The 12,490-nt window shown below is 36.4% G+C and overlaps 1 protein-coding gene across 1 annotated transcript; it reads left to right on the top strand.

Annotated features, from left to right (window-relative positions):
• Positions 1-2,765, top strand: LOC111052196. The gene is made up of 2 exons (XM_022338831.2): positions 1-1,094; positions 1,963-2,765. Exons 1-2 carry the CDS (start codon positions 780-782, stop codon positions 2,365-2,367), a joined length of 720 nt encoding a protein of 239 aa, XP_022194523.2. The 5' UTR covers positions 1-779; the 3' UTR covers positions 2,368-2,765.
• Positions 2,766-12,490: the final 9,725 nt, after the last annotated feature.

The following is a 12,490-nucleotide window of genomic DNA, read 5'->3' as shown; positions in this document are numbered from 1 at the left end:
AGCTATTGCATGTTTATCTTTGATGTTCACAAACATGTCCTCTTGTAATAAACAGCATTGTGAACCACTGTCAATCAGCGCTTGTAGTTTAGTCCCATACAACTTGCATTCGATATAAGTTTGTAGCTGGCTGTCTGATCTCACATCGGTACCGTCAGGGTTCTCTAAGAGTGTTTCACGCTGATCGTCTCGGAAAGTGGTGTCTATGTGGAGAGGTTTGGCATTTTCCTCTAATTTTGGCAGATGAATAATTATCCTTTACTTTGGGGGTGTCATATAGTCATGTAGTTTTAGAAGCATTTATTTCTTGATTTGGTGGTGGGTTATTTGCATGTTGATTTTGGGTTGTCTTTGTTGTGTGTGCTACTGTGTAAGATGTATTTGTCCGGTTATGATTTTGATGTGTTTCACCTTGATTCTTGTGACCTCCATCTCGCTTGTAATTATTCCCATTTAAACGATCTCTGCCATCATAATATGCTCCTCTATCCTGTTGTTTACTATTGTAATATTGAGATCTATTTCTAGAATTATTTTCAAAGGGTTGACCTCTGCCAGTATTTTCAGGGTATTTTGGATATCGAGTGCTTACTCCGGCATTTGACATTTGATTCTCACCATTATAATTTTTTCTGAAACTATTGCTATTATGTTGAAGAGGATGATTGGAGTCTCCTGTGTGATCGCTTACCTGACTGGATTCAGAAGTAACAGATTGGATACAGTGTAAATGTTCCATTAATTCTTTACAACTGGCAATCGAGGATACTGCTAGTGTCATGCGAACATTGAAAGGAAGCTTTTTTGATAATATATTTGCTAGTGATGCATCTGCCAAAGATTCGTGTAGTTGCAAATTTTTGCACATCATCTTAGCCACAAATTCAGTATATGATTGTCTGCCTCTATTATCATATGTGCATGATATAATCTCTGATAGTGCGTCCATCTGCTTACGTTTGCTCCAATACTGCTGCAGGAATTGGGAGATGAAGTCCTCCAGGCTATTGATATCTCGCATCCGGCTCTGGAAAAACATCAGCGGCTCGCTGAGTAATAGACTGGACAGTTGGAAACGCCATACTAACCAAGAGGTGGGTATCAATTCCTGAATGGCTTTTATTTGGTCTATAAATGAACGGGGTTGCATATGACGGTGGGAATTATCAAATTTTCCAAGACTTTGAAAAAGTTGAGTGCCGTTTACCACTTCATTCGGTGTATACTGCATTCGACTGACTGGGATATTTTCCATAAGCGTCTCTATTCTGGAGACTCGTTCTTCATTTGCGATCCATTTATCGTTCATAATTTTCTTATTTGCATTCATTTCATCATACAATCCGGTTAGCTTCAATTGTTGTCTGCCTATAGCATTCTCCAACATGCCGTATCTCTCTTGTGATTTTGCCCCTTCCTCCGCTAAATTTGCTATACATGTCTGCATGTTACTTTGCTCTCTGACTATTTTGGCTATTTTATTATTATTTTCCTCCACTTTCGACTCTATCTCACCCTTATTTTCTGACACCTTTTCCATGACAGTTCCCATGATAGTGGTGCCCAGCTCCTTACCCAATACGTCCACCTGTTTTTCAACTTCCTTTGGTACGTCATCCAACCGCTCATTTATTTGACAGGTGACATCATCTATACGAGTTTCTAACTTTTTGATGACTGCAGATTGCGTATCTATTTTGGTATCTATTATATTTCTCACTTCCTCCCTGAAGCTAGAAAATTTTTCATCCATAGTTTTGATACCTTCTTGTAGGATTTTGGTATTTTCCTCCGCTTTATCCTGGATGGCTTTAGTGTTTTCATTGATATCTTCTTGTTTTTTTTAGTCACTCCCTCCAAGGCTTGGCTGAGCAAAAGTTTGAATTCATTTATGGAATCATTTGCTATGAGATTTGTAGTATATCCGACTGAAGAATTTAATGTGGTGTTGCCTTTTCCTAGATTGGTGGTTACGGATGGCAGTTGACTGGTGATATCGGATGGCGATTGGGTGGCGGCACTCTCCGTTCCCTCGGCGACGCTTGGAGCAATCTGCAAAGACGCCGGCACTGGGTTGGACGCCCTCACTCTCTCATCTCTGCCAGCTGGATTCTCATCAGGATTTATTACCTCGACGACATTATCGATCTTAGTGGAAGACAAATGGGCCAGGTTTTGTGGGTCGAAATTGATGGAGCATACACTGCCTCCTTCTCTCTCCCGTGGGGTCTCCGCGGCGTTGTTCTGGGGTTGTTGGTCGGCCGGTGTTGTAGCCACATAGTTTTGGGGGTGGTCGCTGAAGTAGGAAATTTGCGAGTTAGCTGGCGACTGGTTCATGGTGACATTATTATGGATTACTTCGAGTAAATAGCCAAGTGTGTTGCCAAATTTCAGGAATATTAAAATGGATTTAGTGATAGTGCCTATTCTGGATAAAATTGTGTGGTGTTAAAAGTTTCAAGTGTCATGTACATATATTACTAAACGAACATCAAGAGACAGGTATGACTTACAAATTACATTAATATAGTTCTTAAAATTTTAGTTAGGGTCTTATCTTCCTTAATAACAACAATATTATAATGCCTCAAATAACCTATAACCCTGGTCAGCATACAATGTCTAGATTCAAAGATCAAGATCACAATTTGGTTATAAAATTTTATGGAAATTTCCTCCAATTTTTTCTCTATTATGAGAATTATGTTATCAAACTCATGTGATACAGTTTGTCTGTATTTATGCAGCTTGAAAAATTTCAATTTGAAGAGCAACTCAATTATTTTAGCCAAAAACTTACAATAGATCATCAGATATATCTTGTTGAATCGACTTCAGATTATATTTCTTGCAGCTTTCAGTTTTATCAATAATTTCATTAATCATTGATAGTAGATTGAGTAGGTAAGCTTTTCATCACGCCTCACGCTTGTGGTGCCATATTATGTGAAGTTGTGCTCCTTGGAGGGTTATCTCTTATGATAGAGCCCCACGTTATGAAGCTATTATGTAAAGTGGTAAACCTTTGCCAATCCTTTACAGATGATACGATGTTATTGGTATTTATAAGAGCAGTTGTTAAATTCCCTCTTTTGCAAATAAATTCACAAAAAATTAAGGCCATCCGGCTCGCAAAATTACTGGGTTCAAACCTCAGCTCTAGCTCAGTGGTAGATGCATGAATTTTACAAATACAAGTAATTACCATAAGGTTCAATGACCGGTGATTAATAATTCTTACCGCTGCTTCTATGAAGTTCTTGAAGAATACCAGTGAGGAAATTAAAAGAATATTTGATGACTGATTAACAGTAACCATGCACCCACTAGAGAATAATAAAGACCAACTATAGTTGTTTCTAGTTGATTCTTAAAACGCTCGTCGCGAATACAGGTATTCACCAATTTATCCTTCCAAAATTCCTTGGAACTTACAACGCCAGTTCTTGAAGCTCTCTGGATCCTTATATTATATAACTGGAACCTTATTAATATAATTTTTCAATATACTTGTTCTGGCAGACTAAAATGATTATCATCAAAGGATGATAAATACTGAGTGCTCTTAATAAGATCAATATTATTTGATTTAATAATTTTATATGCTGCTGAATATTTGTTGGTATTAAAACAGCTCAAACTGTATATCACGAGATGAACTAGGATAAAATAAATTTCTACGATTTGTATGCTGACATAAAACACAAAATATATTCCCATAAAAAAGTGTATATAAAATGCTCGATATATCTATAATTTTTCTTAAATAAATTCTTTCTAAAATCTGAATAATTATCACAAGATTTAATAGCTTTCACAATAGTGAGTTTCAAATTCATAAACACATTATATTTAATACTGATGCTTAGACTTCCAGTCAATACAAATTTCTACAAATAAAAACCTGTTTGGTCTATAGGCTTGATATGATATACTTTGTTCAATTAACAAAATTATAATTAAGAAATTATTATTCAAACATGAGATCTGAGGGATTTATATGAATTCGGGCCGTGCGTGGAAGTAAGCCTCCTACATATATCAAATAAATTTATAAAATGTTCTTATGAACTATGTGATATTATTCAACACATGGTGACTTTTTATTTAATTTAAGTCAATTTGAATAGTGCTTTTAATTAATTCCCCCACTATACACAGAAAATCTAAAACGAGCTCGTTTGACTTATCACTCACATAAATGAAGTTCTTGACGGTCTCGTGGATTGAATTAATTATTTCCAATAATTAATTAGGTAGGCTCCTTTCGTCTCTGCTGGGCTAGCGCGTGATCCAGATTCTTATAAGTTTCTTTCCGAATTAAAGATATATTTATAGGGAATAGTTACAAATTACGAACTCTTTGACAGCACTGAGTTCACAGATAATTTAACATTTAATACAAATATTTCACATTTAAAAAAGGGTTTGGCTTAATAGTTTTAAAATTTTAAAAAGGAAGAAAGAACCCTAAACTCCATGTGCATCCTCTCAGGTCGAGATCTTAAGCCAGAAGAAGGAGGTTTTCAGAAAAATTTGTCTCTTCCAAGAATAATTCTGTAAGCTACTCTCTGATTGGCCTTCAATTTAATAAACTCAATACAATTGGTCGCCTTGGGAATAAGGGCTTCCTCGACTTTATAATAGAAAAAATTAAATAAAAAAGTTTTTATACAAATATATGGAGTGTTTATCTTGAATTGATTTCATAAATAATTAATCATAACATACGATTTTAATAGATAATACATTTAGTTTTTTATATGAGTTTTGTATACTCTTGATTTTTCGTGCTTTTTTAGATTATAATAAATATTTATACAGAAATAATAGTTGTTCGTATTTCTACACATCAACTTCCTTTAGTATACATAATATATCCTTTGTGAGTAAATTTTATATAATTCAACCTGTTATACTGGTTGACCGAATGATCAGCTGATTCGCTCAGCATTGATTCTAATAATTATCGATTTATTCAAGATCGACTAATTCTTTTCAAAATGTAAACAAATAATTCTAACCTCAATGTTCATGCAAACTTTTATTTTTTATAATCCGCCAATAATAAGTAAGCCGCTTTATAATTTTTTGATCTTGCCAATGGGTTCTCATAGTTATTGAATCATAATTATACATGTTTTCTTATCGTTTTAGATAATACCATTACTCCTAATCGCTAATAATATTCGATTTAAGTTGATTGATCCTTTGACTAGGTCTAACGTTCTTTCCATTTTATAATTCTATTAAAATTCATTGGTTCATTTTAAAATATTTGATGGTACTAAAGTACCACGTGACACCCTTTAATATTATTATCATCACTCATGAAATCATAATTGAAGTCTGCACATAAAATAAGTCTGTCAGTGTATTTGAAGGCATTTTCCAATACCCCACTTAGTCTTTCCAAGAATATTTCTAAATTATTGTTGTCAGTGTTTGATCTGTACAGGGATAGGACTATAATATTTGTTTCCAATAACTGCACAGTTGTCACTTCCAATACCATTTCTACTGATAACTTGTTTATACTTCCAATTTTTTTGTATTTTAGACCATTCCTTACATATATAAGACACCCACCATGATTCCTCCCTACAGTAGTCATTCCATTTTATTTATATTATTTCTGATTTCTTTCACTCTTCTTAGACACCGTTTATCCTTCATCAATCTCCTTTGATAATCCACTTCCTTGTTGCCCATGCACGAATCCATAGTAGTCCTTCTAGTAGCTCCAGTTTCATTCCATTTAGTAGGTCCATTTTTCCGGTCACATTGCTGATTATAAGCTTTAAAGCGAATGTGCTGCGGATGCATGACGTCAGTCTCTTTCTGTCCTCCTCGGTGTCGGTCCAGTGTCCTCCTTTGCCTCTTGAAGCGTGCATGTGGCCGGTATGCACACGCGCGGTTCCTCCTTTGTTTCTTCCGCCTTCGGGCCTTGTGGTGCATGCTCCTCTTCTCCCGAATGCCATCCTCTCGTTCTTCCATCTAGGGGTCCTTGGTCTGCCTTGGTGGGGTCGATTGATGTGTGGGTGTAGGTTCAGTGCGCAGATCTGACACATTTTCAATCTGTTCTGTATTCACCAACTCCTTAATTATAGCATGATCCTGATGGCTGTTGGTGTTCTCCGGCGGTGAGGGATCTTCGGTAGGGAACAGGATGCTTAGTAGGGATTGATGTTTGCGGTTTGTTTTATTTGCATGGTGGGCGGCGGTTTTTTGTGGTAGGCTGTCTTGTATTGGCTTCTGTTTTTCTAATAATATTTTCGGTAAATCGTTCAGACAAGTAGTAGGTGATGGTGAAGTATCTTTATTTTCTTTATTTGTTTTTTCTGAGCTTGTATGTGTTATATCAGGGGTATCATATATTCATAATTTTTTAGCTGTAGTCTTCTCTGTGTCTGGTGGTGGATTATCGAGTGTTGGGTTCTGTGTTCTTGGTTGGTTTAATCTGGTTGCATGCACTAATGTGTAGTTTGCACTTATTTGATATGGTGGTGGTTTATAATTTCTGTTATAATTATTGTGAGCATAACCTTTATTTGTGTCCAATCGATCACGGCCATCATAATAATTCCTGCAATTATTTTGCTGTGAGTAATGATTTGTTGGGCGATTTTGAAAACTTCTGTTATTCCAATTACTATTTTGATTATGATCATAGTGGCATTCAAATTGAGGAGTAGATTGGGAGCGATCATATGGTAGGTACTGGTTCATAAGCTTGGCTGGTGTACTGATTGATCTTTGAATTGTATTGATTTTGTGAATATGATTGATCTGACCGGTGATTTGGTATTGCCATCACAGATTGTATGCTGTATAAATGATTTATTAATTGTTTACAACCAGTTATTGGCTGTGTAGCCAATGCTGTTCTGACTCGGAAGGGTAGCTTTTTTACGATTATATTTGCTAAAACAGAATCACTTATTGGCTCATCTAATTAAGCATTTTTCAGTTTAATTGTAGTAACAAAATTGGTGTATGTGTTGTCTGTCCTAGGATTATATTTGCTAGCAATGATATTGGCTAATGTATCCATTTGTCTATTTTTACTCCAATATTGTTCCAGGAAAGCTGCACTGAATTTTTCTAATGTCCTGAATTCGTGATTGTAGATCTGGAGAAACATCAGAGATTCACCGCTTAACACACTGGATAATCGAAGACGCCACAAATTCCAAGAGGTGGGTGTTAAGGATTGAACTAGTTTTATTTGGTCGATAAATTCTTTAGGTTGAAGATAGCAGTCTGTATTGTCAAAACGGCCCAATTCATTGAAACTGTGCAGTAAATCAAACGTTGCTATATCATGAATTTGCGAAGTGTTTTGTACTGTTAAGGCGCGTTTACACCGGAGTTTGAAACACGAGTTGCAAACAGAAGTTGCAAACATCTCTAAAAACGCGCATTTTTAGACGAAACATTTCACTGTTACAAACAGTTTTTCAGTGTTTGCAACAGAAATTTTTGTTTCCACCTGAAGTCGGTAAAGATCAAAGGGAGTTGCAAACTTTTGTTTGCAACACTAGTTTCGGTCACTATGTGCCGTTGAAACACGAAACAGAAACATTTCCCCGCCATCCCCTATGCTGCCACCTCACTCTCACTCACGTGATCACTCGAACCACCCTGTCTCGACTCTATAATACAAGCATTAGCGTCTAGTATCAGAGCAGCACACACTTCTGGTACAAATAAAGCGAAATACCAGTAGTAGATTTATTGCTTAAAATTATAAAATATATTTGCCATAAAATACCCTAGGACCTTTTAGGGGCGTGAGCGGGGGGTTCTTAAATAGGTTCTGAGTGTTAACAAAAATTTTATATTATATTATTTAAAAATGGCTGTCAAAATAACAAATATAGGCTATGTATAGTCTACTTATAACGTCTTACCTTTATGTTATCCTTCAGAAGATCTATTAAAGCCTCGCACACCTCAGGTACAAACAAAGATATGGTTGATTTTGATATCTTGAACAGGTAACTCAAGCTTGTGTATGAATCTCGGTAGCTAAAAAACGCAAGGTTACGGCTAGTTTTTCCGTTACAGAAATAGCCTTTCGGTAATTCGTATCCATTTTCGAAATTTTGTGACCAATCATTAAAGTTATATATTCAAAATCCTCATGGTCATTCTTACAAAGTTTTTAAAACTTCCGTCCGTTCTCAGTTCACCTGATAGAGGGTCGACATCATCTCTATTTAAATCGTCCAACAGGTCGTTTCCACTGTACGTAGCTCTGGAATTCAGAGACGGCCTCACCCAGTATCGTCTCGGCCTACGTTGCTTTGACAACACGACACACGCCGCCGCGGCTAAAATGACATCCTCGACACTTGACATCCTCGGAATGACTGATCCCAGGAACAGAACATAGGCGAGTCATAATCAAGGTTGAAAACATTTTCATGAAACATGGAAATAAAACCATGAAATAAAAGTTGCAAACTTTTATTTGAAACTACTGTTTGCAACTGCTGTTTGCAATAAAAGTTTGCAACTTTTTGTTTGAAACTTCGGTGTAAACGCGGCTTTAGGCTATCTATTTTTCCATTCAACTCACAAGTAACCGTATCTATTTTTGTTGCTAAGTCGGTTGTAATTATTTCCTGATTTTCATTTTGCAAATCTATCATAACCTTTAACTCTTCCCTATGATTTTCTACCTTGCTATCAATAGCGTCCAACTTACGTTCTACTGCTAGTATTGTGTCCGCAGTTTCCTTACCCATTCTTACCGACGTATCCTTCAATGATTCCTGCATTTCCGCCTTAAGTCCTTCATTACTATTGCCATTGTTTTTTCTAAACTGTTAGAAAATGACTTGATCATCCCCTCTACTATAACCCTCCTTATTGCTTCTTGGGAGACATTTAACGGTTTATTACTGTTCACAGGATTCTTGGCGGTGATTGGAGATATCTGGTAGGGATGGGTATCGATACATCGATGTTTAAAAACATCGATGTTTCAACATCAAACATCGATGTTTTTAACATCGATGTTTACTGTTCGATGTTTTTCACTTATCGATGGTTTTACCTAGACATCGGTAGTAGTGGTGTTTTGAGAGAGCTGCCTATCCAATAGAAATCGAGGGGTGTGGCCTCCCCCCTCCACCCCCCCTGCCCCAGTCGGCCATTTTGGCCCCGCCCCCAGCCAATAGGAAGCAAGGGGCGTGGCCACGCCCCCCTCCACCCCCCCTGCCCTAGTCAGCCATTTTGACCCCGCCCCCCTCCACCCCCCCTGCCCTAGTCAGCCATTTTGGCCCCGCCCCCAGCCAATAGGAAGCAAGGGGCGTGTTCAAAATGGCGTCCCCCTTCCCTAGTGTAATTTTGTCCCCCACCACCCCAACCAATAGGAAGAGGCGACGGCCATTGTAGCAGGTGTCCATCTGTCATCTCCCACCCCCAACCAAGAGGTTCCCCTACCCAGGAAGTGCCCCCAACGGCAGCGGCGGCCATCTTTGTTGTAGCAGGTGTTCTGACATCTGCCCCAGTTAACACCTGCTTAATTTGCATATTAAAAATATCCCCACACTTAAAATCTTTAAACTCTCAAACTACACTACTACTAATCTATTTCCCAGTCATATTTTTTTCTTTTTTTTCCTGCATCACTTGGTCGCCTATCACTGAACATTCTTTTCAAAAACAACTCTTGCACCTGATCAGAATTCAAATTATGTTGTACAGCTTCACTCATGTCAAAGATGTACCTCTTTTTGACATATTGTGCAATCAATAGTATGAAAAGTTGAACAACTGTTCATTTAAATATTTCTGAAATCTTCACCTTCATAATCATCTGCATAATGTCATCTTTTAGCTTTTGGTGAGAAGCTAAATTTTTTTCATCAAGTTTCTTTTGCACCTCAGCCAACATAATATTGAATGTTGATTCTAGATCAACTACTTTCAAATTATAATCTTGCCTGTTAATAAAGTTAAGTTTATTTTGTGCAAGTAGATTGTCTTTTAATTCTTTCAATTTAGTTTCTAGCAAATCTGTATCAACATGTTTTAAACAATTGTTTTTACTTTGTTGTTCACATAATGTCTTCAATTCGTCTGATTTCTGATCAAACAACGATCTACTAACATACTTTAGCTCATATCATCACTAATTGATTTAGACAATGTTTTCAATTGTGAATCGAAATACTGTTTTTGTTGTGCTATCTCCTTCAATATATCAGACATTGAATGCAATTTACTTTCAAACACTTTTTTAGTAATTAAATCAGACTGTAGTTTTTGGAATATACTAGTTGATATTGCAAGTAATTTGCTGTCTAAATATTTCCTATCTACTAAATCAGATGATTCAGTTTGCATTTAGTGAATATATTTGTTGATATTTCAAGCAATTTACTGTCCAAGTATTCTTTGTTAACTAGCGGTGATGATTGATCAGACTGTAGTTTTTGGATTATACTAGTGAAACTTCCTTTAATTTACTATCCAAGTTTCTCTGTTAACTAGCGACGGCGACCACAATGGATCAGACTGTAGTTTAGTGAATATATTTGATGATATTTCAAGCAATTTACTGTCCAAGTATTCTCTGTTAACTAGCGGTGACAATGGATCAGACTGAAGTTTATTGAATATATTTGATGATATTTCAAGCAATTTACTGTCCAAGTATTCTTTGTTAACTAGCGGTGATGATTGATCAGACTGTAGTTTTTGGATTATACTAGTTGAAACTTCCTTTAATTTACTATCCAAGTATTCTCTGTTAACTAGCGACGCGCCACAATGGATCAGACTGTAGTTTAGTGAATATATTTGATGATATTCAAGCAATTTACTGTCCAAGTATTCTCTGTTAACTAGCGTGACAATGGATCAGACTGAAGTTTATTGAATATATTTGATGATATTTCAAGCAATTTACTGTCCAAGTATTCTCTGTTAACTAGCGGTGACAATGGATCAGACTGAAGTTTATTGAATATATTTGATGATAATTCAAGTAGTTTACTGTCTAAAATTCTCTACTTGCTGCCACTATGATGATGATTGCTTCTGCTGCTGCTGCTGCTGATTCACAACCACTGTTTAAAACTAATGGTGCTGTTGTATTAAACACATGATGTGTCCTACCAAATCGATCTATTGTACTACTCACTGCAGTGGTGGCGGCGCTACTGCCCGACATCTCTATTCTTGTCAAGTGTTAAACACATACTAACGACTAAAAGCAACATTGCCACCTAATATAATACCACTTTCTTTCAGTTCTTCAATAATAGAAGCTATTTCAACTGAATGTGATCTATTTCCCGCCTGCTGTGATGAAAGCAGAATATCTAATCTGTCTATCAGTTCATTTGGATTATCCCAGTAGACATACTGTCGACTAGTAGATTCATTTCTTATAAAACCCATACCACTAACAGCTGCTGCTGCCGCTGCATCATCAATCCTAGATCTTTTTCTTTTCCTACTACTACTCGATGGAAATAAAGATTGAATAATTTGTGATTTATAGCCTGTATTTCTCTTTACATAACCGCGTCTATCTAAATGAGCAGCGGTAAGCTGCAATATATTACGATATTTTCTTAAATCACGTTCTGTGTACAGTTTCTGGTCAGGCTGTTTTTTAAATAGAAGTTCACACAAACCAACTGTTAAACGATACTTATTATTATTGTCGATAATTAAATAACCATTGGCAATACTAATATCCTTTACACCCATATAGTATTCATTTACTTTACTATCATAACATATACCATAAGATATACAATTATTCATTTTTTCATTATGAAATTCACGTATATACTCATCAATAAAATCCACTGTTATTGTTGTTTTATTCAATATCACTTACATTAGATCTATTCAAACCCTCATCCACATCCATTTCCTTGCCCGTATCTTTCTCCTCCTCCTCCTCCTCCTCCTCCTCCTCCTCCTCCTCCTCCTCCTCATCGTCCTCTGATTCTTCTTTAAGTCTGCTGCTACTAGTGTGTGCATGTTGTACAAGTGTATCTTTCAATTGTTTTAGTGGATTGATAATTGGTTCTAATGATTTTTGTCTAATCGAATCATTTTCCCTAATCATACTAGTTAATGATCTATGTTTATTAATAATTGACTTACGCAAACCTTTTATCCTGTCAATTACTTTACTAGTATGACGATGATGATGATCACGTTGCACTAGTCCTCGTCTTCGTCCTCGCCGCCGCCCTCCTCTTTGTTTTTTTCTTTTTAATTTAATTTTACGCATATTGCTAGTAGTAGAACGATAATTAGTTCTTTCACCTACACTGGCTCAACAACAAATGATGAGAATTGACACATGTCAATTGGTGCTATACACACTTGGATCAATATACTTACCAAGACAATTACGATATTTACCAGCATCTGGTTTACACTCAGTGAAAATTGAAATAAAACTATGATTTCCGCCGCTTTGCCATACATGTGAACATAGATTTCTGAATGC

Source organism: Nilaparvata lugens, chromosome 7, assembly GCF_014356525.2.
Source record: "Nilaparvata lugens isolate BPH chromosome 7, ASM1435652v1, whole genome shotgun sequence".
Taxonomy (NCBI): domain Eukaryota; kingdom Metazoa; phylum Arthropoda; class Insecta; order Hemiptera; family Delphacidae; genus Nilaparvata; species Nilaparvata lugens.
The sequence above is the reverse complement of the archived record's forward strand: the minus strand, read 5'-3'. Positions and strand labels throughout refer to the sequence as shown.